The sequence below is a fragment of the Rousettus aegyptiacus genome, unplaced genomic scaffold (genome assembly GCF_014176215.1).
Source record: "Rousettus aegyptiacus isolate mRouAeg1 unplaced genomic scaffold, mRouAeg1.p scaffold_m13_p_12, whole genome shotgun sequence".
Classification (NCBI taxonomy): domain Eukaryota; kingdom Metazoa; phylum Chordata; class Mammalia; order Chiroptera; family Pteropodidae; genus Rousettus; species Rousettus aegyptiacus.
Window position 1 is genome coordinate 77071130 of NW_023416287.1, and position 23289 is coordinate 77094418.

General features: G+C 48.6%; 1 protein-coding gene across 4 annotated transcripts in view; it reads right to left on the reverse strand.

Moving 5' to 3' along the window:
* MYO5B (myosin VB) overlaps nucleotides 1–23289 on the reverse strand; it is a 288112-nt gene that overhangs the window by 108120 nt on the left and 156703 nt on the right. For all 4 annotated transcript variants that reach the window (XM_016164861.2, XM_036230035.1, XM_036230034.1 and 1 more), the window contains exons 6-10: nucleotides 17104–17247; nucleotides 15448–15529; nucleotides 10626–10733; nucleotides 6649–6758; nucleotides 1251–1516 (exon numbers count right to left, since the gene is read on the reverse strand). In XM_016164861.2, coding sequence (XP_016020347.2) covers nucleotides 1251–1516; nucleotides 6649–6758; nucleotides 10626–10733; nucleotides 15448–15529; nucleotides 17104–17247 — 710 coding nt within the window. The remainder of the gene's footprint in view (nucleotides 1–1250; nucleotides 1517–6648; nucleotides 6759–10625; nucleotides 10734–15447; nucleotides 15530–17103; nucleotides 17248–23289) is intronic.

Here is a 23289-nt window from a genome sequence, read left to right on the forward strand (position 1 = left end):
TGAAACTCATCAGCGCTAAGTGTCCCAAACCCCTCCCACTGACCCTGCGATAATTTCTTCCGGTGCACCTTGATCACGGAGACAACTCTTTCGCCCATTCCGGACGCCTTTGTGATACCAGAAATCAAGCTTCCTTCTTCTATTACCTCCCCAGCATGCGACGTGGTGCAATATGAAACCCAATGATGAACAAGAGCAGCAAAGATGTCGCGAGGACGGCCCATCTTGGCACAGAAAGTGGCCGCCTCTAGAGAGGCATCTCCTTAACCACGGCCTCAACGTAAGGCGAGTGCCGGCTCATCATCAGCCCACCGGGCAGTTGCTCCCATGGGGGCACCACTGTTCGCACAACTCTGCACTTCTATGGGTCTGAATTTCTATTTTAAGACGGAAGCCATGACTCCTATGATATAAAGATCCAGGAGGACTTTAATCTATTATTAGCTTAAAGAGGGCAGGACATCGATCATAAAGGAAGCGCGAGGGAGAGGTTGTGGTCCAGCACATGTGATTCCTAACAAGTCTATAAGGGTCTGGAAAGAACCTCAGAGGGACTGTGGCTCAAAACTTCATTTCAAGCTATGGAAACTAAAGCCCAGAAAGGAGCTGTGATCTGCAGTCGTTCGACGAGCTGATGACAGCAGCGAGTCAAAACACCGCTCTCCTGACAACTCGTCAAGTAGACTTTCCACCGTGCCATGCTGGCTCTCCCTGAACAATATGCTGTTATGAATAACAGTTCTCTCCATCAGGCTAGGACTCGGAGAGGAAGCGAAACCTCGAGAATGACCGCACACCACACAAACCTGTGCAGCGCTCGGCAAAATTTAATCACCTAGATTGGTGATGTGGTGACCGAGGCCGAATGGTAGATTTAAATAAAACATAACAGATACAAAACCTGAATGTAAGTTCACAGTAACTTCTAGTCCATTGCTGGGCAAGACATTTCCCTCTCCGGACCTGCTTTGCAGGTATAAAAACGGACGTCCACAGGGTTTCTCAATGGGGGAGCTATGGTGTTTGGACAGGACCCATGCTTCCTTCGGACTGTTCTCCATAACACAGCATCCCTGGCCTTAGGCCACTAGGAGGCAGTAGTGACCCCAGCAGACTCCAAGACAACCCAAAATGCCATTCCCTGGCTGAAAACCACTGAAGAAGTCCCCAAGGCCCTTGCTGGCTCCTAAAATGCCAGCGGGGAGACGCCACCCACCACGGGGCAGCGGGGCGGGCGCGGGCCGACCCACCCGTAGATGTCCAGGACCCCGATGAAGGAGTGCTGCTTGAGGGAGGTGTGCAGGGCCTTGTTGACGTGGCCCACGATCCAGCCGAACAGCTGCGCGTAGATGTGCTTGGCCAGGGCGTTGCGCGCGTTGACCGCCTGCTGCAGAGACATGGGCTTGACGTACGTCTCCGAGGTGGTGACCAGTTTGCGATGGCACAGCCAGTGCTGCATCTGATTGTGCTCCACCCCTAGCAGCTGGCAGAAGTTACTCAGGTGTTCGTCCTGGGGCTGGAAGAGACACGGGGAGACGGTCAGGAGGGGCGCGGAGGCCGAGCCCGGCACCGTGCCCGCTCCCCTCTGCGGTCGGACCCCCCGCGCCCCAGAACCCCATTTCATCCCCAGCCGCTCGCTGCTCCAGAAGTCTCATTCTCACACCACGAAGTGGAAGTGGCAACGAGGGCCCAAAAAGTTGCTCAGACTGATCATCACACCTGCTAATGACCAAATGAGCAAAGCTTGAAAAAATAAAAACCCACCCTCCTTTTGCTGTCCCCTCCTCCACCGCCAGCTGGTTCAGGGTAACTGGTAGGAGAGGGCGTGAATGAAGGGCTGAAGGGCGTGGAATGAGAACCGGCAGCTGAGGAACGGAGCAGCCACCACGAGCAAGGCGCTGGAGGGCGGCAGAACCAGTGCGTGCACCGTTTCCACCTGCAGAGTCCCCCGTGCAGCGCTTAACCCAGAGGGAAGTCCTCATTACAAGCCTAACTTGACAAGCGCCTGCATCTCGGCTCAGTGATACTAAGTAACATGCAGTTGAACTTCATGTTCTTAAAGCACCTGATGCTTCAGGGGGAGAAAGTGAATCCAGGTGGAAAGCTAGGACAAATGGCAAAAGATATGGAGCGAACTTTGACCCAAGAAGATCGCCTGGAACACTGTACCTGAGAACATCACACGCTTAGAGCTGGAGGCTGGGGGAAACTAGGAGTTCCTCCAGCTTAAGTCCTTTCCCTATACAGGTGAGAAGCCAAGTCCCAGAGCAGCACGAAGTCTCACCCAGGGGCCCCGTTACCCTGTGAATCCAGCTGCATTTCATCTTGACCCTCATTCACCCCAACGACCGATCATACCACCTGGCCTTTGAGTCCCTGGTAACTAAACCACCTGCGGGGGCTTCTCTCATTTCACCCGAATGTGGATGTCTTTTGGCCAATTCCTGCTGCCCACTCGGGGAACCCCAAGGAAAACCTGCTTTTCCTCTCAAGTTCCTCTCTCCATTATTCATTCCCTCGTCTAAATCTGCCAGGGAAAGCTGATAACTGGGCCGTGAGCCTGCTATTAACTCCGAGGCTGAGAGGGAGTCCTTTAATACATGATGTGCAGCCTCCTAATGGCCCTAAATGGTTTGTGGGATTCATTTTCTAATGAGGTTGCCTCGTAGGATTTAAATAAGGACTTGTTTAATGAAATGAACAGATATCCCTAACATTTCCCACTTAATATCCCCAGGCCATTTTTTTTTTCTCCTACAGATATTTAAAATCTACCCCAAACAAACAAACTTACAAAATAACAGAATGCCAGAGTAGGAAAGACCCTCTAAGTCATTAAGGCCGGTGTTTTTCCAAAGCATGGTTTGTAAAGCATTAGTTACAAAGATCATTAATTGGCTTTAACAGAAGAGGAGGGGAGGGTGGCACCAGATCAAACACAACTGAACTGGTTGGTCGACACGCCCTACCCCGTAAGCAGCGAGAGATTTTATGAAGCATTAACTGAACTTAATTGACCAAAGTATCCTTATCTTCCTATAATTGGTTCCCAGGAAACTATCTTGGGAACTATCATTCTGACCCGATCCTTATTTTTCAGGTGAGGAAAATGCAATAAGGCTCCGCAACTGTGGCCCAGGCCTCCTAACCCAACCCAGGAGGAGAATCGGCCTGGGCTGCGTGGGTGTGGAGAGGCCTCTGTCGTTTCGCTCAGCAGGTGGGGACGCCAGGGCTACTTTTCCTGGCCAAAAGCCCTTCACTCTGGGGCGACCCCCACCTGCCGGCCCCTGCCCCCAAACAGAAAGCTATACATGCTAAAACGAAGTGCCTGGGGACAGCTTGGCAGGTAACAGGATTAGAGGTGGCAAGGATCCAACTTGTTCAGCTGACCTATTTCCAAGAAATGCTTAATTGCCAGGCGGGGCACTGCAGCTAGATTCCCTGACATGTAAATGGCCTGCCAGCAGCAAAGGTAGCTCCTGGGTCTGCCCACATGCTCCCTCCCCTCCCCGACACCTCCCAGGTGAATGCAGTGGAGAAAGGCCCTCAGTTCTGGGAGTGATCATCAGCCCGGGACAGGTTCCCACCCACTGCAGTGGGGTGCAGCTTAGCCCTGTGCCACCTCTGACTGTTGATTAAAGATGCTAACTGAAACTGATGTAACATCATGCAATTACATTTAAGCTTAATTAAATGATGCTAAATCCATTAAAAATGGTCAGCATCACAGGTAGCAGATTAGGTTTGCAGGCCCATGTTGCCAAATTCAAGAAGCAAATTGCCTCTGGTGTCCAAGTAATTGCACGTTGTTGCATCTCCAAGGCAACTCTGGCAGTCACGGAACACATTTTCACGGCTTAATTAAAAACAAAAACTAGTGAGCAGAAGGAACGCTGCATATGGACAGACGGCGCTTCCCCCAGAAGAGCCACGCCATGTGCCCGAGGGGTAAACAAATGCATTTGAGAAAAGGACCTCTACTGGCGACCACTTAGTGAAGTGTTTCTTGAGCACTCTGCCAGGCACTAGTGGGGACATACAGCCAGGGGAGGACAGACCCGGCTCGAGGGAACGACAGCCCGGGGGACGAAGCAAGGCTGGCAGTGGTGTAGAGGAATGGATTTGGATTTGGCTGGGCCCGGATTCGGCTCTGCCGTTAACTGTCTTTGTGAACTTGGAGGAGGAGTTTCCTCTCTCTGAGCACTGGTTCTTCTAACCCTGTGAAAGTGAGAAGGATGCTCGTCAAGTCTGCTCTGGCTTTAACCACAATAACTCTCAGGAACTCAACCGTGGGAGCCCCGTGCTAAGGTCGGTGCTCTCAACCCTGATGAGGAAACAGAGTTGGAAAGGTCAAGTAACTATCAGTAAGTGGCAGAACCAGGACGGAAACCCGGCAGTCTTGACTCAAGAATTCTCACTCTCAATTAGTTCTCTACACAGCCTCTAACTGGAGAACAATCTAAAACTAGCCTAGACCACACCCCTGTCCTCAAAACCCCCTGAGCTTTTATGTCTAAGAGAAAGGGCGTGCTGTGCCACATGGTACCCAAGCCTGTCTGTCAGGCTTCCTCCCTCCTCCCCTCCTCCCCCCACCACCTATGTCCTCTGTCCACTTTCCCCAAGTGCCTCCAATATTCCCACCTGCATACAGTCTTTACGCAAACGCCCAGTGGGTGCCAGTGGGTGCCAGGGCTGGAGCGGTGAGCACGGCAGACACAGTCCTACCGTCGAGTGGGGAAAGCGGCCCTGCTGAAATAATGCCAATCTACACATTCCTTCTCACCTGAGGGATCAGACGCTGGGTGGGGAAGATCAGCCACAGGATCAGAGAGGCACCTCATTTACAAAGCCCAAGCCCTGGCTTTTCCAAGAGACCCTGGTCCCACCCCACCCCAACCACAGATTTCCAAGAGCTCACTGGCTCTGATGCGCTCATCCACTTGACCTCACTTGCATCGCCACTGAGCCTCAACCATCCATCCGTCTGCTCTCGGGTACCTGCCAAGCGCTGGGCACTGGTGACAGGATAAGGAGCAAAACAGTCCCTGCCCTCAGAGACTTCAGAGTCTCACGAGGCGAATCGGAATAAATGTACAAATTATAGCCACATCAAGTGCCGTGGAGCGGAGGTATGGACGCTGTGAGAATCCACGATGGGCAATGTGACCCCCAAAGGGGAGGGGACTGGGGGAGGGGTGGAGTGGAGGCCGAAAGAACACGTCACCTTTGCTGCAACTTACCAGCCTGAACCATGAATTTTTCAATTCAGATGTTCCTAATCTCACCTGTCCCTGACGGCTGGCAGAGGACGGCTGCCCTCAGGAAGCACGGGACACTTACTGGAGGTGTGCATGTGGGAGGAATGGACCCTGTACGCTTTCTCATGAGGGGAAAGACACGAGGCACAAGACTTCACTGGTCCTAATGACTCTGCCTAAAGGGTGTTGGTCCTGCACTGGAGGCCCATCCATCACCCCGCCAGACACAGCTCCCCTCTGGACACCCCAATCGCTCTCACAGCAGCATCACTGCCAGCCTCATCCCTGCCCCCTGCCCCACACTCAGGCACATACACATTGGCATCCAGGAGCCCCTAACGATGCCCAGCTCCAACCTCCTTCCCTTCGTGCTGGGCCCAGGGTGAGCTTCAAAGCTCTCACGAGGCTGCAGACACCAGGCTGAGGATGGCAGCAGCTCTGAATGGCCCAGGGCACCTCCTAAACCCCAAACCATGTCTCTTTTAGGGAAAATGTATGGGGCAGGAGGAGAGGGTGATCAACTCTGCCTGATGCCAGCTACAGCTCAGGCCTTCCTCTTCCCAAAGGCAGGGCCAGTTTTAACTTCTGATAGCCCCCAACCCTAGACGGCCCCCAACCCTTACCCTCCTAAACAGCAGGAGGTTAAGAAATGTCTGCTCAATTGAAAAAGCAATATAATTGTGCCCACGTCCACATTCTGAAGCATTGTTTTCTGTCTTTTTCCAACATCAGTTATTAGATTCTAAGTCCTTTGGAACGAGAATCGTACTTTGCATCTCCCAGGACTCGGTGATGAGTGGGCACAAAAAAAAGCCTTATGAGGAACCACTGCAGGTTCGCTGATTCATGTTGCTTTGCCTGACGCCATGAACGACGAGAGCCGCCCCAGCCGTGTCTATGCTACAGCCCTGGTAGCTACTCTCAACGTACACACTTAACGTTCTGCCTCATGCTGTCAAAACCTTGGCAAGTGCTGCCCGCTGTCTTGTCTACCCCAACTGGATTACAGGCCCCTGGAGACAGTCCCAAGTAGTGACCAACATTCCTTCATATCCTTCCAGCAGGATCCTCAGTCAGGAGCTCAGACAGTACCCATGGGTTGACTGGAATTCCATGGACCTCAGGGTACTTGAACAATCAAACCCTCAAAAAATAATTTATCGGATACCCACAAAATTCCCTGCTCTCAGTGATAGAAACTGGATGACAGCTGACTTGAAAAGATTTATTCCTGTACAAAATTATCGGCAACGGAAGAGAAACCATTACGGGTAAGAATGAATAACCTATGAGTGTCCTCTAAATGGAAAGACACATTTCCAGTTGTATAAAACTGTAAGAACCATGTGAATTGTGTATGTTTTATCTCCGGTGCTGGTGTGCAACTTACTGATATACTACTCGAATCGCCATCACGCTCAGCCTGAATCTCCACATTTCCAAGGTGCAGGATAGAAGCAATTATCTTAAAAATGCTTATCTGATGGGACTCTCTCACTCCTGAGGAAAAAAAAAAAAAAAAATGAGTGACACTCAATATCCACGGTAGGAAAGAAAGGACATCTTACCTTCTTTAAGAACTTAAAAAAAAAGGGTTGAATTTCCTTTCTGGGCCAGTGACTCTTAAAATGATCCCAACTCCTCACCAGGTAATTACCACTCACAGTAACAGCTCAGAGGGCAAAGGGGCTCCCCGGACGTAAAGAGAAATGCCCTCGCTCTGATTGTCCTGATCAGAACAAATGGGTCCTGCTACCATTTTACCTTCTCCAGGGGCAAAGGAGAGGCGGCAATCATGCAGACTCGTTTTGGACTTGATCTCAACCAAACGCTTTGTGGATGTTTTTGTGAGTTTAACAAGAATGGTCATTTATCTGCAGCCATTTTTCTCCCAACATAATATCCTGCAAACCTCGGTGACACACATCCGAGGTGCCAGCGGGGGAAGGAGACACTTTCAGGAGTGCTGTGACGAGCTGCGTGGCCCGCTGTCTCCTGGCTGCTCCCTGAGGGGGCCTGTTCGCCACACCGAACGCCCTGTCACGGCTAAACACACGCGCACCGACCCTGGAACCAACGTGGCAGCAAACACCTGGCGCCAAATTTATTTACACAACTAAGTTACCAAAGACATGGATCATCTCTTACAGTTCACACTCAGCTTCAAAGCATTATCTTTTTAAATTACAAAATATTTCAGACGTATTAAAAAAAAAAAAAAAAGTTACAGAACACTATAATGAACACCAGTCAACCCCCCACTCAATTTAGGAAGTTATACAATTGTTCCCCATTATTCCTCCACAGCTGCGGCTACTTAATTTTAAGGCAATACTTATGCTAAAACTTCAGTCAGTGACACCTATACAAATGGAAATAAAAATATGTCATGCTAGGATTAACAATTTTATTCAGATAATCCACAAAGTGGACAGCTCACGCATGAACCAGACAAATTAACTGTAGACTTTAATACTGTTAGATGGCCACTACCATGTAAGCTTCGCATGGGCAGCGATTTACTTATTACATAATATTTTCAAAACATATAAAGTAAAAAAAAAAAAAATACAATCAATCTTTGTTGTTGCTTCATCATTAAATCCCCAGCGCCTGGCACACAGTAGGTGCTCAGAAACATCCATGATAGAATGACAGAACTAGTGACTGTTTCACAGACTGCAAATGCCTGTAGGTGTCACTTGCAGGTGAAATGTTTGTGATGTCATTTAATCAAAGAAAGAAAGAAAAATAAAAGAAAGGAAGGAAGGAAGGAAGGAAGGAAGGAAGGAAGGAAGGGAGGGAGGGAGGGAGAGACAGAGACACAGAGACACAGAGAAAACCAGCCAAGGATCAAAGAATTTAGACCTACGTCTTGATTCAATGTGATTGAATGAGACTAGGAAAAAAAGACAGATCAAAGTCAGAGGCTGAAGCCCAGGACAAGGCCGAGGCCTAATGGCTGTGCGCCTACGTGGGGAGCAAAGCGCCGGGCTTCTGATTAGAGCTCAGAGGGTCCGGCTCTCCAGTAGGTCCCATTAGAAGTGCTAGTCAGGAACTGGGTGCTGGAACCATCACAGGGCAAGAGGGACATGTCACCTTTCTTTTCCACTTATGCTTAGGAACCAGTGCTCTGTTAAATTGCCAAACCACCTGGTCATGGTAGAAGTTGAAGTAGATATTAAATCCTAACAAGTGTTAAGATTCCTGCACTATAATGACCAGAAGGTCCCTTCTTAATATGGGATTCCATGAATAAGCAGTACCTCGCTACGGGAAGCTAAACCCCAAACAAACCATAAAACAGAAGGAGTAGAACAAGGGTTTGCAACCTATGGCCTGCAGCCCAGAGCCTATTTTTGTAATTAAAGTTTTATTAGAAAAATGTCACATTTCTTCAATTTATATTTTATCTATGGCCACTTTGACATTACAAAGGCAAAGCTGAGTGGCTGCTACAGAAACCCACGAAATCCAAAATATTTCATATCTTGTTCTTTAAGGAAAAGTTTGCCAATCCCTGGACCCAAAAAACTGGACACCTTTATTAAAGAGGAGGAACAAAGGCTTATTAAAATAATTTTACAAATGCCGTTTGCTTTGCGATTAAAGCGCCCAGTCTCCTTAGAGCCGTGGCAGGAAGAGCCTTCTCCCTGGACCAGCTCATGCCGCCCACTGCGTACGGCAGTGCTGCAGGGGCGGCCGCCAGAGGCCTCCTCCCTCCTCTGACAAACTGGGCAGAATGCTCTCCTGCTCAAGGTAGAGTCCCCTCCTAACCTGCTCCCCAACTCTGGAGAAGAAAACGCTACGCAATGCTGGGGAAGTCGGGGGTGCAGTTATCATTCTATCATCTCGCAGCTTCTAATCTGTCCTTCATCCTTCTTTGCGGTACTGTAGGGGACTCTGGACTCATTTCCCCTTTGCCCGCTGGCGGAATGTGACCCTTGGCCAACAGATGGCACTGCAGACTTTGCGGGGCAACAGCAAGAAGACACTTTGTCCCTGGTTCTGGCCCTCCATGGTTATCGTTATTCATCTTGGGAGCACTGCAGCCTCCCAGGTGAGTTCCAGCTGGGTCCCCATGATCAGCTGCTGTGAAGAAGTGTGGCCCCACCACAGCCTGGGGCAACTGCAGGCTGCTTGCAGAGACCTGAGCTGGCCCACACCTCTGCAGGCTGCTTCACCACCAGCTGGCCTCCTGAGCTTGGGGTAGCCACGTCCTCCTAGAGGTGCTCAGACTCTCAACTTGGGGTAGGGGCGGCTCTCCCAGGCAACAGTTCCTTTACTGGCTGTTCCTCCTCACCCTAGAGACAGTGCTTTTGCACCTGCTACTTCTGGACCCCAAAAGTCCTCTTACTCTCTACTTAATAGTTAATCATCTACTATTGCTCTAGTTAACAAATAGTTATGTTAATTTTTCTCTGTTGGAACACCAGCATGGTTTCTGTATCCTGACCGGTAGGTATTTCACAAGACAAACCATATCTACCCACCAGTTATCCACAGAAGGGAATTTCAGCACACGAAGTCTGGGTCTCCTCCCTATAGAAGGAATAAGGTGTGTCCTGGTTGGCCATGTTTTATTTAGACGCTGGATAAAAATTCCCTGATGCCCACCGAAGAATCTAAAAAATCCTGCTCTGGGTTAGTCACCTGAGTCAGAAGCCAAATGTCTGTCTCTGTCAGGAAAGGGGCTTGAACACAACACAAAGGCCACCCTGAGCCACTTTGTGGCTTTCAGGATGACTTTCCAAGCTTTGTTTTTGCCGACTGCAAGTCCCAGGAATTAACCAATTTCCCAATTAAGAAAGGCTCACCGTCCATTTTACCCCTTGAGGCTCTTCTCCTCCAAAAGTGTCAGAGGAGAGGATGTGATTTTGTCCAGCTTTACTGACTTTTATGCCTCAGAAGAACAGAGAGCTCTTGTTTTAAGGAATCCAGTCCTAAGTTCTATATAGAAACAGCAAGAACAGAAACACTGTATGTACATCAGAGCTACCAGACCTTCTAACTCAGAACCCATGATTGGGGTACATGGGTGGTTTGGCCCCAAAGGCGTGTTCTTTGTGCCAGAACACACTGCCTTTGAGCTCAGACCCCGGCACGAAGAGATGTGGCTCTTCTTGGTTTTCCGCCACTGGCTTCAGAGGCTTAAGGGAGACTGAGTGCCTGAGTGAACAACTCTCAATCCTTATTTTTAGGAAAGGTCGACAAAGCTTCAAGCCTTAAGCATTGGCACCTGAGGAGTGAGATAGAATCAGAGAGCACGGAGACATTTGCCAAGGATGAAGATGTACAAGCCGAGTGGGACATGGCCATGCTTCTCGCCTCTCCGTGAAATCAACCCTCCATTCCCAAGCTCCTTACCAAGGAGTGTGAAGGCCTGTCGAGTCTTCTCAAAGTCCTCGGCATCGTCCACACCCTCGATGGATGTGTCTCCTCCCTGGGACGCATAGAAAAAGTCCTCCGCGCATGCTGTGGAAGGCAAGGAGGTGAGTGAGGCATCGGGCACTGGAGAGAAGCTTCATCCCCAGCTTACCTGCAGATAGTGACTTGGGAGGAGTTCCACTCCCGTAGCAAGCTGCCCCCGGCCAGAGCTTATTCCCAGCTGGATGTGGAACCCTTTAAAAATGATATTTATTGACGGAGGCAAATGGGAGAGAGAACTGAATAGCAAGACAGAAAATTATACTACACTGATGGAAGGAGTTGCTGTCTTTGTGTAAAACTATTACACAAAAATCATGTGAACGTAAAAGATAAATAAGTCGTGGATAGTTCACTTTATATTTGGATTCACTGCGGACTTGTTTTTAGAAAGGATCCAATATACACAAGAAAAATGCATACCTGCCCTAGAATCGCAGGCTTCCATGACCTTTAATAATCTGTATGATGACCTCATTTGATAGGTGCAGTGATGTGGGATTTTTGTTCATTCGTTGGTTTTACCAAGTTGGGGCACCCCTGAGTTCCACAGGTACATGAACAACCGCAGGTTGAAACCCTCCTACGTTTGCTCTTATCCGCCAGCTTCATTCCTCCCCATTCACCAGCCTGGAGACAGCTGGTGAGCAGGGGCCCAGGTTCTCTCTTAGAAGTCAGGGCCAACCTTAGCAGAGGGAGCATATCCAACAGGCCCTGGCTAGAATCCTCACTGCAGGGCTTGGAAGTCAGTATTTAAGGCAACCAAAGCACACAATCACAATTGCCCCTGAAAATTGCTTAAATACTCCACAAAATATAGTACTTTGTATGATAGAACCCTGCCCGGTTCTTGGTATTTCTAAGTGCACAATATTTAATTTTGACAAGATGTCAGACTCTGACAATGGTCTTTCGCCTCCTCTGAGAACACCAGTTAAATTACTTCCCCTTGACCTGAGCGTGTGCACTTGAACACACATCGGCATCAGTTAAACGTGCTTAGATAAAGCTTCTCTGCAACTTCCAGTCCTTCAACACCTTGATTTTCCAATTTGACCCAGGAATTTCTTGAGTCTCTTTCCTTCCTCCATTGTGACTGCCACTGACCTGGGTCTGACCTTTCACATGTGTTGTCTAGGGACTATTGCAAAAGACCAAACCAGTCCCCCTGTTTCTGCTCCTGTCTCTTCAAACTACTGCTAACTCTGATCACATCGCTCCCCTATTTAAAGCCCTTTAGAGACCTTCCCCTACCCCACCACCCTCAAGGCAAAAGTCAAGTGCCCTAAAAGAGCCTCCTAGACCTTTCGTAAAGTGGCCTCCTCCTGCCACTCATGGCTGGTCCTTCCTTCCCCACCTCTTTGTCCCAGATACGCCAGCTTCCTTACTGTCATTCCTCAGCTCTGCCCCCGTTCATGCCTTCGGTGGCCCTGCCTACTTCACCTTCTTGGTCTCTCCCCATTTCCCATTCTGTGCTCCAAAACATGCTGAACTCCATCAGTCCCTCGGGCTGATCAAGGCCTTGCTGCCAGGCTCGGCTGGGAAGGGAGACAGCTCCGTCCCAGACCCGAGTCTCACACAGCCTGAGCTGTAAGCATCAGGCAACATATCTGCCCACATGGACAGCCAAATGTCAGTCGTACTGCAGAAAGGAAGGCTTCCTGGACGAAACAGCTCACACGTGCTCTGATGACGGGAGGCACGTGAACTGGGAGAGCCAGGACATCAGCCCTGAGTTCACGCGTGGGCATGTCAAAGTGAGTCTTGATGAAGGAAATCACTTTAGGTCTTTGTGAAGGTGGCATGTTCCTACCTAAGCGCCCGGAGAGCTCTGATGCAGAGTAACAGTGGCAAAGGCTTAAAAGCACCAATTCTTATTTCTCTTCACACTCACCTTTTGAAACACCTCCTCTGACCATTCACAGTGTCCACATGGAGAAGGTTGAATGTATTGTTTACTCCCATTTTTCTGACAGGCAAACTAAGGAACACAGGGCTTAAGGGGTTGCCCAGGTCCACCCAGGGTTTCCCTAGCCCTGGGAGCCCATTACTTGATCACCAATTGAAAAGATGGTCGTTTATCTATAGCATCCTATGGCTTACCATAAACATAACCTAACTCATTATGAAAAAAGTTATCACCTGAACACACCAGAAAGATAGTCACCTGCTCATAAAACTGTATCAATACACATATAAAATGAAAAAAAAAAGTATTTATTCCTCATTACCTAAAGGCTGTATTTACGGGACAATGGACCTACTACACCTCTTTTTACCACCATTTATTTACGATGTAACGAATTATTCATTAGACTCTTTTGGAAATCTCATCATGCGGTCAGTGTAATGCAACAGACCACCACCGACAGGGCAGAGGAAAATGTGAGTGACTGGATGCCCACCTGCTCCTCATTCTCAAACACACAACCCCTGCTGGACCCAGGGGTCTTAGGACACTTCTGTGCACTCGAACAGCACATTTTAGGCGAAGGAAAGGGGAAGGCAAGGCAGTCCAAACAGTCGCTAGGAGCCACTGGCTAGCCCTTCATTTACTTGACATTTCCGGCTCTTCGACAAGTGGTGTCGGTGGAACTGCATGTCAGGCTTCCAGGCTCACAGTCTACCCACCGGCGAGGCTGAAGGCAGCCTCCTGCCCAAGCACGAGAGCTTATCAAAGCTCTTCGCTTCGCTCCAAGATGCTGTCGGAAGGCACGCGGAGGTACAAGAGTGCAAGACATTGATTGAGTTGGATAGTTTCCAACTGCTCCACTGGGGGACCGAGGCATCTGCACCTTGCAGACACACGGAATAAGGACAAGTAATTTTTCACTTCAATACACTCATACGAATGCAAAAAAATTAGGAAGATTTCTTCCCTATTACCATAAAGTCACATTTGTGACAAATGGTCTAAACACAGCCAGCTGGATCTTGCCAGTATTTGTTCATTTTCTATACAACTGACCTTAGAAAAAGAATTCTCATCTTCTGCAGGTTAGTCCTGAAAAGCCCAGCTGAGTCTGTATTCCCTCTCTAGGAAGCAGAGAGGAAGATGGCAGTGGCCCTCAGTGTGGCTTGCCCTCCTGGCTCGTCACTTTTGACTATAACCCAACATTAGAGCCTCCATGTGGCAGCTCAAGGCAGTGCTCACCAAACCGCTTGTAACAGGCCCTCATTGTCCTTATAGATGATTTCACTAGCAAGCACTAGAGTACAGCACACAACCAGCATAGCAGAACCCTCCTGGGCTTCCTCCTTGGGCCCCGATTTTCATATTACTTCCCCTAGGAACCTTCTGATCCTCCTCAGCCATGCCTCACTCAGCATACCCGTATCCCTCTGCTCTGTGATTGACAGTAAGCTACATGAGGGCAGAACCTGCAACTGTTGTGCTCAATGCTGCGTCCCCAGGGCCTAACACTGCCTGTGAAGGGTTTGCTATATGAAGCAACCAATGCTAAATTGCATGGCGCAGGCACGTGATGCTAGAGGGATTCATGTATAAGTGAGTACAGCAGAGTTAAGAGGGCAGACCGAGGTCTGAACCAGCGGGATGTATTTTAGCCCCTGGGAGCATAGCTGGCGTGGTCAGACGCAGACCTGGAACTGAGCCCTGAAGGATGGCTAGGGTTTGGGTCCAGGACAGCAAAGCCTCAGAAGCCTATTTTTCTCCCGGTTGCACAAAGACCAACCAACCTCCGTCTAGACACCCGACTCTTCACAACGTCTGCTAGTATTGGACCTCCCCATACAGATGACAGGCCGCGGACAAGACGCTTTGCAAACACAAGCTGCTGTGTGGCCCCCAGGCTTGTCCTAATCTCACACATCTGTCAGGGGAAGACTTTGAGGACTCAGTGTCAGGAGTCAGTCAACAACAGTCCACTCCCCTGTGCATAGGAGGGGGAGGGCCAGGCCCCAAGGAAAGGTGCTTCATTGCTACGGTCTCAAGAACGAAAGCCTGCTTGCTCACTCTCCTTGCATGGTCCTGGCTGGCAACTCCACTGGCTCCAAGTCAACAATCTCAAGGCAAACTACACTTGCTAAGGACCCTAGGCAAACAGATTAGCAGACACAAGGGTGACTGGGACCCAATAAAAGGCTGTCTTTTTATCTGATGGGGGCGACATGGCCACGACCCACTGGCTCTGTCTGGTGGCTGTAAGTGTGCCACACACTTTCTGCCCATGCAGGAGAAATCAGAGAACTGTTGCTCACTAACGCTCAGCAGCCCAGTCTCAAACCCCTTCCAAGCCCCTCCCTCTCTTACCGTCCCCTGCGTGAGGCTCAGGCTTTATCTACGGGCCTCTCAGGCCATTCCCACTTTATTCAGGCTTTACCCTCTCACTCCCTTCTTTTTCTGAGTCTCAGCCCTTAAATATGGCTTAAAATGGGCTTACTACAATCAAGCAATGAGCATTAGTTCAATCTAGATCCTCGTGGTTGGGACACATTTCTCATATCAGAAGTGGAAACATTCTTCAAAAGAACAATGCTCGAAAATTCTTTCATGCTCCGCAGGCATTGTTCTCCTCCCTGCTTCTTATCTTCTCAAGCACATTCTGTGGCCGGTGGCCTGGGTACAATTAACCCCATGTTACTAACTGGGCAGCGAAGCTCGAAGAGGTCTAGGCGACGTGCCCACAGGAGGGGCAGAGCTGAGACCAGAAGCCGCCATGGCTGGCTTTGAGCAGAGCGCCCAGATGTACCACCTGCTGCCGCAGCCCACCCAGAGGACTGGCCCGCACCGTCGACTTACTGAGTGCGAGCTCTTTAAATTCCGGAAGACTGGCAGCGGCACAGAGCTGGTAAAAGATGTGGTAATTCCTCTCGTCATCCGCCTGAAGGAGGGACAAAGTTGAACAGTTTTAAGGCAGTGACCCCCCCCCCCCAAGACCGTCCCCTCAGCCGCGCTCATCCCAGGTGCTCTGGGCGACAGAGGCCAAGACTTTCCCTGTCATATGCCTCCACGCCTCTGCCCCTTTCAACTCCCACCCCCAGATTTTCCATTCGCTGTTATGAGGCCTTCTTTTGACCTGAGGATTTTTACCTCTTAAGAGAAAACATGCATTTTCTTTTTCCTCCTATGAAGAACATCATTGCTATTCCACAAATGGCGGGTCCATCAATCAACGCACACTTATTCAGAGGGCTGCGCTGCTGGGCTAATGTTGCGCAGACTGTAATTTCCCTGGTGTGGGCTCCCTTTCTCCTCTGGGAGGCTTGGAACTAAAGTAAAAGCTATGCCCTTGCCCATCACATCAGGCTGGGCAGCCAGGAAAGGTCCACGACTGAGAGAGGACTTAAGAGTGAGCGTTTGGGCCAGACTTCCTTAAGCTGGCAGTTGTGGGGGGCGGGGGGCAGGAGGTGGCCTCAGGAGGCCTGAGCGAAGAGGGCAAGGAAAGGGAACGCTCCAGGGGTGTTCAGTGAAGAGTCAGGCCAGAGCCGTGCCCAGCACCCCAAACTGCACCCGGCACCCCAACCCGCACCCAGCACAGCAGGCTGCTTGTTTTGCTACAGTGAAATGAAGGGTGTGGGGTTGTCACACCCAACCTGGGAGGTCTATAGAAAGCTGGGCAGAAAAAAGAGAGAAAAACAATAAAGCTGGCAAGAAAATTCTCTGTATATTTGGTAAACATTAGCACGGAGACAGGTGCCATTGAGAAAAAAACAGCTGACATTTTTTGATGTCCCCTTTGAATGCAGCTGAGATGTCGAGGCTGGAAGCCACCTGACCCGGGGGAAGAGTGTGGAGCCGGCTCGCAGCACGCACCACGGCACACACCGGCATCGCGGCTCCGCTGGGGAGGACCACGCTCGGGGTGCGAGCTGCAGTGACCACACCGGAGGCCGGGGTGGGGGAGGGAGGGGTCACCGACAAGCGAAAGAGGAGCTGGGAAGGAGGACACGGAAGGTGAGGCCAGAGCAATGAAGAACTGAGGCGGGTGGGAAGCGGGAACCCCACGTATCTGAAAAGAAAACTAGGTGGCTGAGTAGGTTTTCTTCTTCCTTTTATAACCCACCAAATAAGGAGGTTCCCGGGGAAAGCTGAAACCCACGGACACCCTTGAGAATGACTCTGAAATCCACAAGGAACAGGGTCATCTTATTCTTCGCTGTATCGTCGGTGTCCGGCACAGGCTAACACATAACAGCACTCAGTATGTTTGCTGATCGAATATAAAAATGGTACCCACTGGAAACAATAGAATTGGTAAAAGATTTTTCAGGTATGATACCTGTAGCACTTGAACACTTATTCATGGAAGAAAACAAAGAAAACCCAAAGAACAGGCATGTCCAATTCCAGGCTCAAAAGCTGCATTGCCCCTTGGCCACAGGGAGTGGGTCAGGAGGAAACAAACATCATCCATGGGGAAAAAATACGAAAAAAAGCCTCAGTCACACCACTCACCTGGAAGACCACTCTGGACTTCTCCAACAGGTAGGTCCTCATGCTGGCCCCAATGATGTGGTACCTTTTGTCGAAGCCGATCTGAATATACTTTCCGAAACGGCTGCTGTTGTCATTGCGAGTGGTTTTAGCATTTCCGATGGCCTGTTGAGAACACACGAGAGACGTGTGAGAAATGAGGGTTTTCTTAATTTCATGTGGCGGCAGCTCCACTCTCTCCCTCGTCTCCCCTTTCAGGATCTCTCTGCTACCGGGGTGACAGTGGGTTGAACGAAAACAAAACGAAACTTCATTTTCCCGCCTCCTTTACTCCCCAAAACAGCCAGTGAGAGTAATGAGTTGCTTGATGAGCTTTTTTCTTTTATTTTTAAGCACTTAGCTCAGGGCTAGGGGTTAGAATTCCTGAGTTCCCTGAGTTTCTCTAAGTTTTTTGGGAAAATTTGGGTCTTGAGCACTTTGTTGAAATGATATCCTCGTAAGCATTTAATGAATATATATTGTGTTTGTCCAGCGATTGGTGGGCTCTTTAAAAGGGACTGAACAGCTGGAAGGTGCACCCCACTGTCCTTCCTCACTTCTTCCTTTTCCCTGCCTTGAATGCATATGTGAGGGCTGCAGCTACAGCAATCGCCTTGAGACCATGAGGGAAAGGTCTACAGAATCACAGAGACCACTGCTCTAATGCCCTTGAGCCACCAAACCAATGCCAATACCCAAGAGCTCTGAGCCTTTTGTGAGAAAAATAAACCCTCCAGTGCTCCCTCCACTTTGATCAGGTCTCCATGACTAAGGGGTCAAATAAATGGTACTTCCGGGAAAGAGACCAAAAATCAGCAACCACCCGGCCACACCTCATCATTAGGACAAAGCAGGAAGCCATCACTCTCTTGGTGCCATGTCTTACGTAGCTGCAGGCGCCCAGTTCAAAACACTTGATCATAATTTTAAAAATGAGTGGCTTAATGACCGGTCTTGGTGAATATTCACTTTCTCTACAACAGCACACTGCCAATGGATTGGTAATGAATACATTACCATTTTAATCCCTTTCAGATGGTTTGCTTTTTAGGTGGTTAAAGCACTAGAAAAAATATCCACTATAAATTTTCAGTTGTCTAGGAAATTTGAGGCACAAAGAGTTTGAAAGAAAACTCCAAATCCCAATCTACCCTCCACCCCTCCCAACCAAACCCAAGTCTTAGAACTGTCGGTATCTCCTGACATCCGAGAACTATGTAAGGCTCAGCTCACGTCTGTTACTAACACGGAAACAGACGAGGTGAAAGCCAATCACCACCATGAAGAGATCAAAAAGTCGACATATACTCATGAAAACGTCCCGTTAAGTCTTGATGAAGAAAACTATCATCGCTCCCATTTCTGAGCCGAGTAAAGCGAGGCCTTGAGTCATATGACCGTTCATTCCCAGGAACCTAAGCCTAGCTCCACACTAAGGAAGCTACTTAGCCCAGGGTGGCGTGAGCTCTGCATATCCACTCGCCCTCCACGTATAGCTGCTGAGCTGTCCCAAATGTGCCACACATCTTCCCACTGCTCTGTCCTCCTGCCACAAGCCTAAGCCCCAGTTGTCACTGTCTCTCTCCTGGACACTTGAGCGGCCTGTCTCACGGGCCTCCCCGCTCCCATTCTTATCTCCCACTGTCAACGCCCCCCTGACCACCAGGGTTTTGTTCTAAAATGCACAACTGATTCTTACACTCCTTTGGGTAAAATGCACCAATGGCTCCCAGTGCCCGCTGAGATGAAGTTTCAAGCCCTCAGCACAGCTTATGAGGCCCCGTGGGATCTGGCCCAGCCTTGCCTCTCTTGCCCTTGGTCTCCACCCTTAAGTAGTCCTGAGCTCATTTTTCTTCCTCAAGAGCCTGTGCTCCCTCTGCCCCCCACCCAAGTTTCCCCCTTCAGGGTGCACTCTCTTCTGATGGCTCCCTTCACCTGGCTGGCTCCTCCTCTTTCTTCCACTTTCAGCTTAAATGCTGTTTCTTCAAGAGGGTTCCTCCTGTGACATGCTCCCACCCGGGCCTCTGCCTTCCCCTCGTCTCCCCTACCCCCTGTCCTCCATGAGCTATCGCCCTCTGTCTCCATGAGAGCGAGGACTGGACGTCACACAGGTCTCCAGCATCTACCCAAAAGCATGGCGCACAGTAGGTATTCAAAAATATTTGAGTGAACTGAAGAGTAAGTGAACTTGGCTTTCGGTTTTCTTTCTTGTGAAATGAGGGTTTTGCAGTTCTTGTCCTCAAAGGTCACTTGGTACTCTATTGCCCTAAATTCTCCAGTTGGGGTTGCAAAATATACTTTTTCCTTGTGGATTTAAAGTGTATAAAGCACCCAATGCATCACACATAATGTCTACCTTGCAGAGAAGTGGGAGAAAGTGTAACTTTGTCATGTTGGGTTGCTCTGAGGGCATCTTAGAGCATGGAACGGCCCAAGGTCACGGCGGGGTAGAACCCAGCCAAGCTGTTTGACTCTGGAAGAGATGACTAATCAGAATAGTCTACGTCAGAAGCTCTCTCCAGTCAAGGGAGATTGGGACTCACGCCCTCAGTATCCACCAACCTCATCGTCTCGGCAGAGGCCTCCAGGCACCCACTCCTCTGCCACAGAGAGATCTGAGCCTTCAAGACACCACACAACAAGCCGCCATCATACTTTAGTGAGCCGGTTCTGTCTGGAAGATGACGAGGAGGGGCTGTATTCCCTAAATACTGGTAAAAGCGACTGCTTTCCCAGGCCTCCGGCGTAAGCCAGGGGCTGGGCCGGCCTCCTTTCCGTGTCCTTTAATCCTGACGAGAGCCCTAAGAGGCAGGTGTCGTGAACTTTCATCATACTGACGGGAACACTTTGGCCCAGAAAGGATAAGTACTGTGCTCAGGGCCACGTGGTTGGGAAGCAGCAATGCTGAGATAGAAATTCAGATGTGTGCAAGTCCAAAGCCTGTGTTCATCCCGCCAGTTTCATAATCCAAGTCTCCAAACCACTCACTAGCCAGGAGCTGCCGCACACGTGGGGAGCTTCTCACATCTCAATAGCCAGGCCAAATCAAAGGATGAAGGCAAAGTGACATTAACCCTCACTTTTATCTTTTTAGGAAAAAACGAGAGGAAAATGGCATCTCAGAGGAAGGGTAGGGAACCAACTCATTACTCTGACAACTAGAAAGAAATCAAACATCTACCCTAACTTTCCTGTGTAAACTCTATCAGGGTAACTAGCTGGTGAAGAGAAGGTCCTCTTCCTAGACTTATTTCATAAATAAATGTAGAAGAGAGAATGAGAATATCACCACTGTGTAACTCCTGATGAATTAATAGATCTACACATAATCAGTGGTTGCTTGATAGCACAAAAAGACAACTGGATAGGCTCTGCCCCTTGATGGAAACACATAACACTGCCAATAAAGAATTCTTGGTTTTCTTAAAAAAATAAAAATCATACCTCTTATTTGTACTACCCTTTTACAGGAAATAGAGAGGACAAAGAAACATGTTAACAACATCATGAGGATGCAATTGGCAAAGGCTAGTTTGTGGAAAATTCTAAAGGACGATCAAGCTTCAACAAGTCTCCATACCAAAATTTCGAAAAATCCGGTTTGTAATTTGTGAAATGGCAACATGGCTTTTACCATACCCGAGATCATTCCTTGCAATAGCTGAAGAAAACCTCACCCCAAGGTCTGAAGATCACTCCTGAAAGATCTACCCTCCCGACCTCTCTAGGCTGCCTTGAGAAGTAATATGTTATGAAGTGATGCTCTGTGGAAGAACGGAATGGTACCCACGAGGGGAAGAAGTTGTTTGTGTTATTACCACCAAACCCCTAAACTCTGCTCTGGGTATGAAGAACTTCCAACTTCTGTGTGTGTGTGTGTGTGTGAAGAGCCTACATGTAGTTCTTTATTTTTTAAATCTGTGCTAGATTTTCCTGGTTACTGACTCTGGAAACATTTTGATGAAAGAGAAAAGCAAGTCCAGTTGTTACAGATGATGAAAACCCAGGCTTTGACCATCACTGACCCCATAGTACAACAAAAGAGGTAGATATGATACAAGTAGTTAAAATCTGGAAAATGAGCAAATGATATAAACAGGAAATTTATAGAGAAACTCCTATAACCAATTAACATCAGAATAAGATAATTTGCGGTAATTAGAGAAATGCAGACTAAAATGATAGCCCAGAGTAGCAATAATCAAGAACTTTGATACTATGAAATGATAATGTAAGGGGAAAAAAAGGAACTCTCATACACCACTGGTTTAAATGTAAACAGGAACAAAACTTTCTGAAGAATAACTGAGCGTATCTAGTAAAATTGAACATACATGTACCTAACTCTACTTCTAGATACTACCTAGAGGAACTCACTTAAGTGTACAAGTAACTACACACAAGAATGTCCAATGCAGATTGTATTTGACAATAAAATATATATATATGTATATATATATATATATTTGTACATATGTGTGTGTGTGTGTGTATAATCTAAATGTCTACCAACAGACAGAATAAATAAAATGCAATATATTCATATAAGGGAACACTATAAAGCTGTTCAACTAAGTAAACTAGAGCATGATTCGCAGATAATTTTTTTTAAACGTTGGATGAAAAGCAAGTTACAAACTGGTTGAAAAGACTATGACACCATTTACATATGACAACATTCCTTGTGGTTTGTGGATACACAAACATGTAGTAAAACAAAAATGGGCTGGAACGAGGAATTCCCAATTATTAGTAAACGGTAACAAGGTATATAGCAAGTAGTTTGGAAACTGAGAGAGGGGAGCAGTTAGCCATGGCCAGCAGAATGAAAAAGGCTTCAAGAAGTAAAAAATGAAGCAGCTCTTAATGGGTAAGTAGACGTTCACCAGCGGGGAAGGAGAAGGGATTCTACGTAAGAGCACAGTGTGGGCAAAGGGAGAGGATATGGGAGAGAACGGGCAAGTGCGGAGCGGCCTAGAGCGTGTTGAAATGTGAGCGGAAACAGGAGGACGTGGGGTCCGGGAGGTGTCGGGGGGCAGATTCTTGTATGAATAGGTTAACAGTTGTTGGCTTTCTTCTTTATCTTAAAACAAACAAACAAACAAAAAAAGTCAAGCCCTGAAAAATAACAGGGTTACTGGTCTTAGTTTCTATCCATCTCTGTTAACTGAAACACTAGCCTTCTTTCTCTCTCCTAGGTTTGGGGGAGTCTCTGTGACCTCCACGGCTGTATGCCGGCAGACTCGTCACCCCAAGAAGCACAGGACCCTCCTGGCCTGGACTTCGGTTCTGTTCCTGCTCTAACGGTCTATTGATTACCAATCAGCGCAGACTGGGAGTAAGTCACCCTCGGGATGCTGACAAGCTCTTACACAGAACGGGGTCAGGGAGCTCCGGCCCTGACAATACATCAGTCCTATCCATCCTCGAGTCACTTTTGATTCAAACAACTGCCACTTAGCACAGCCCACTGGCATGCTGCCTCCTCAGACCACCCCCGACTCAGTCTCTCCAGGAGGTGTCTGCAGTTGCTGGGCTGTGCCAATAATGAGAGAATGACATGACCATAACTGATTGCTTCATCGGGAGGTCTGTCCTTCCCCAGGACAGAGGCAGGGCAATCAGTAATCAGCTGCTGCCTGATTAAGACAGGCCTTGCGTTGGCTGTAAGCCTCTGAGGAACCACAAAGCTGACCGGGCTCCCTGATTCAAGGGTCCTGCTAGACTCCAAATTTGTAGAAAGTTGGGATTTAGAGGTGAAAAAGGCTCTCTTTCTTTCCTTAGCAACATTTTCTCTAACTGCACTCAGAGTACTCCCTGGCTATAATTATTCCATTCTATGTTCATAGTCAAGATTTCTCTCAAATACAACACGTAATAACAACTCAAGGGACGGTCTATAGGATGGCAAAATTCTGTACACGACAGAATGAGACCTCAGGACTTACATAGTTTCCCAAGTACCAGCTGCACGAGGTAGAAATTTAATGTTGTGAGCCCAAACTACTGCAGTGTTTATTTACATGACATCGTGCAAGATTAGGCCAGTTCGTGTAGACACACTCCTCCTCCTTCAGACTTTAGCAACTGCACCACGTCTTGTGTGCTTTGTGGTGTGCTTACTGCGCTCATGTTTCTCCCATGCCAAAGCGCCCTGCCTCCCCAGCA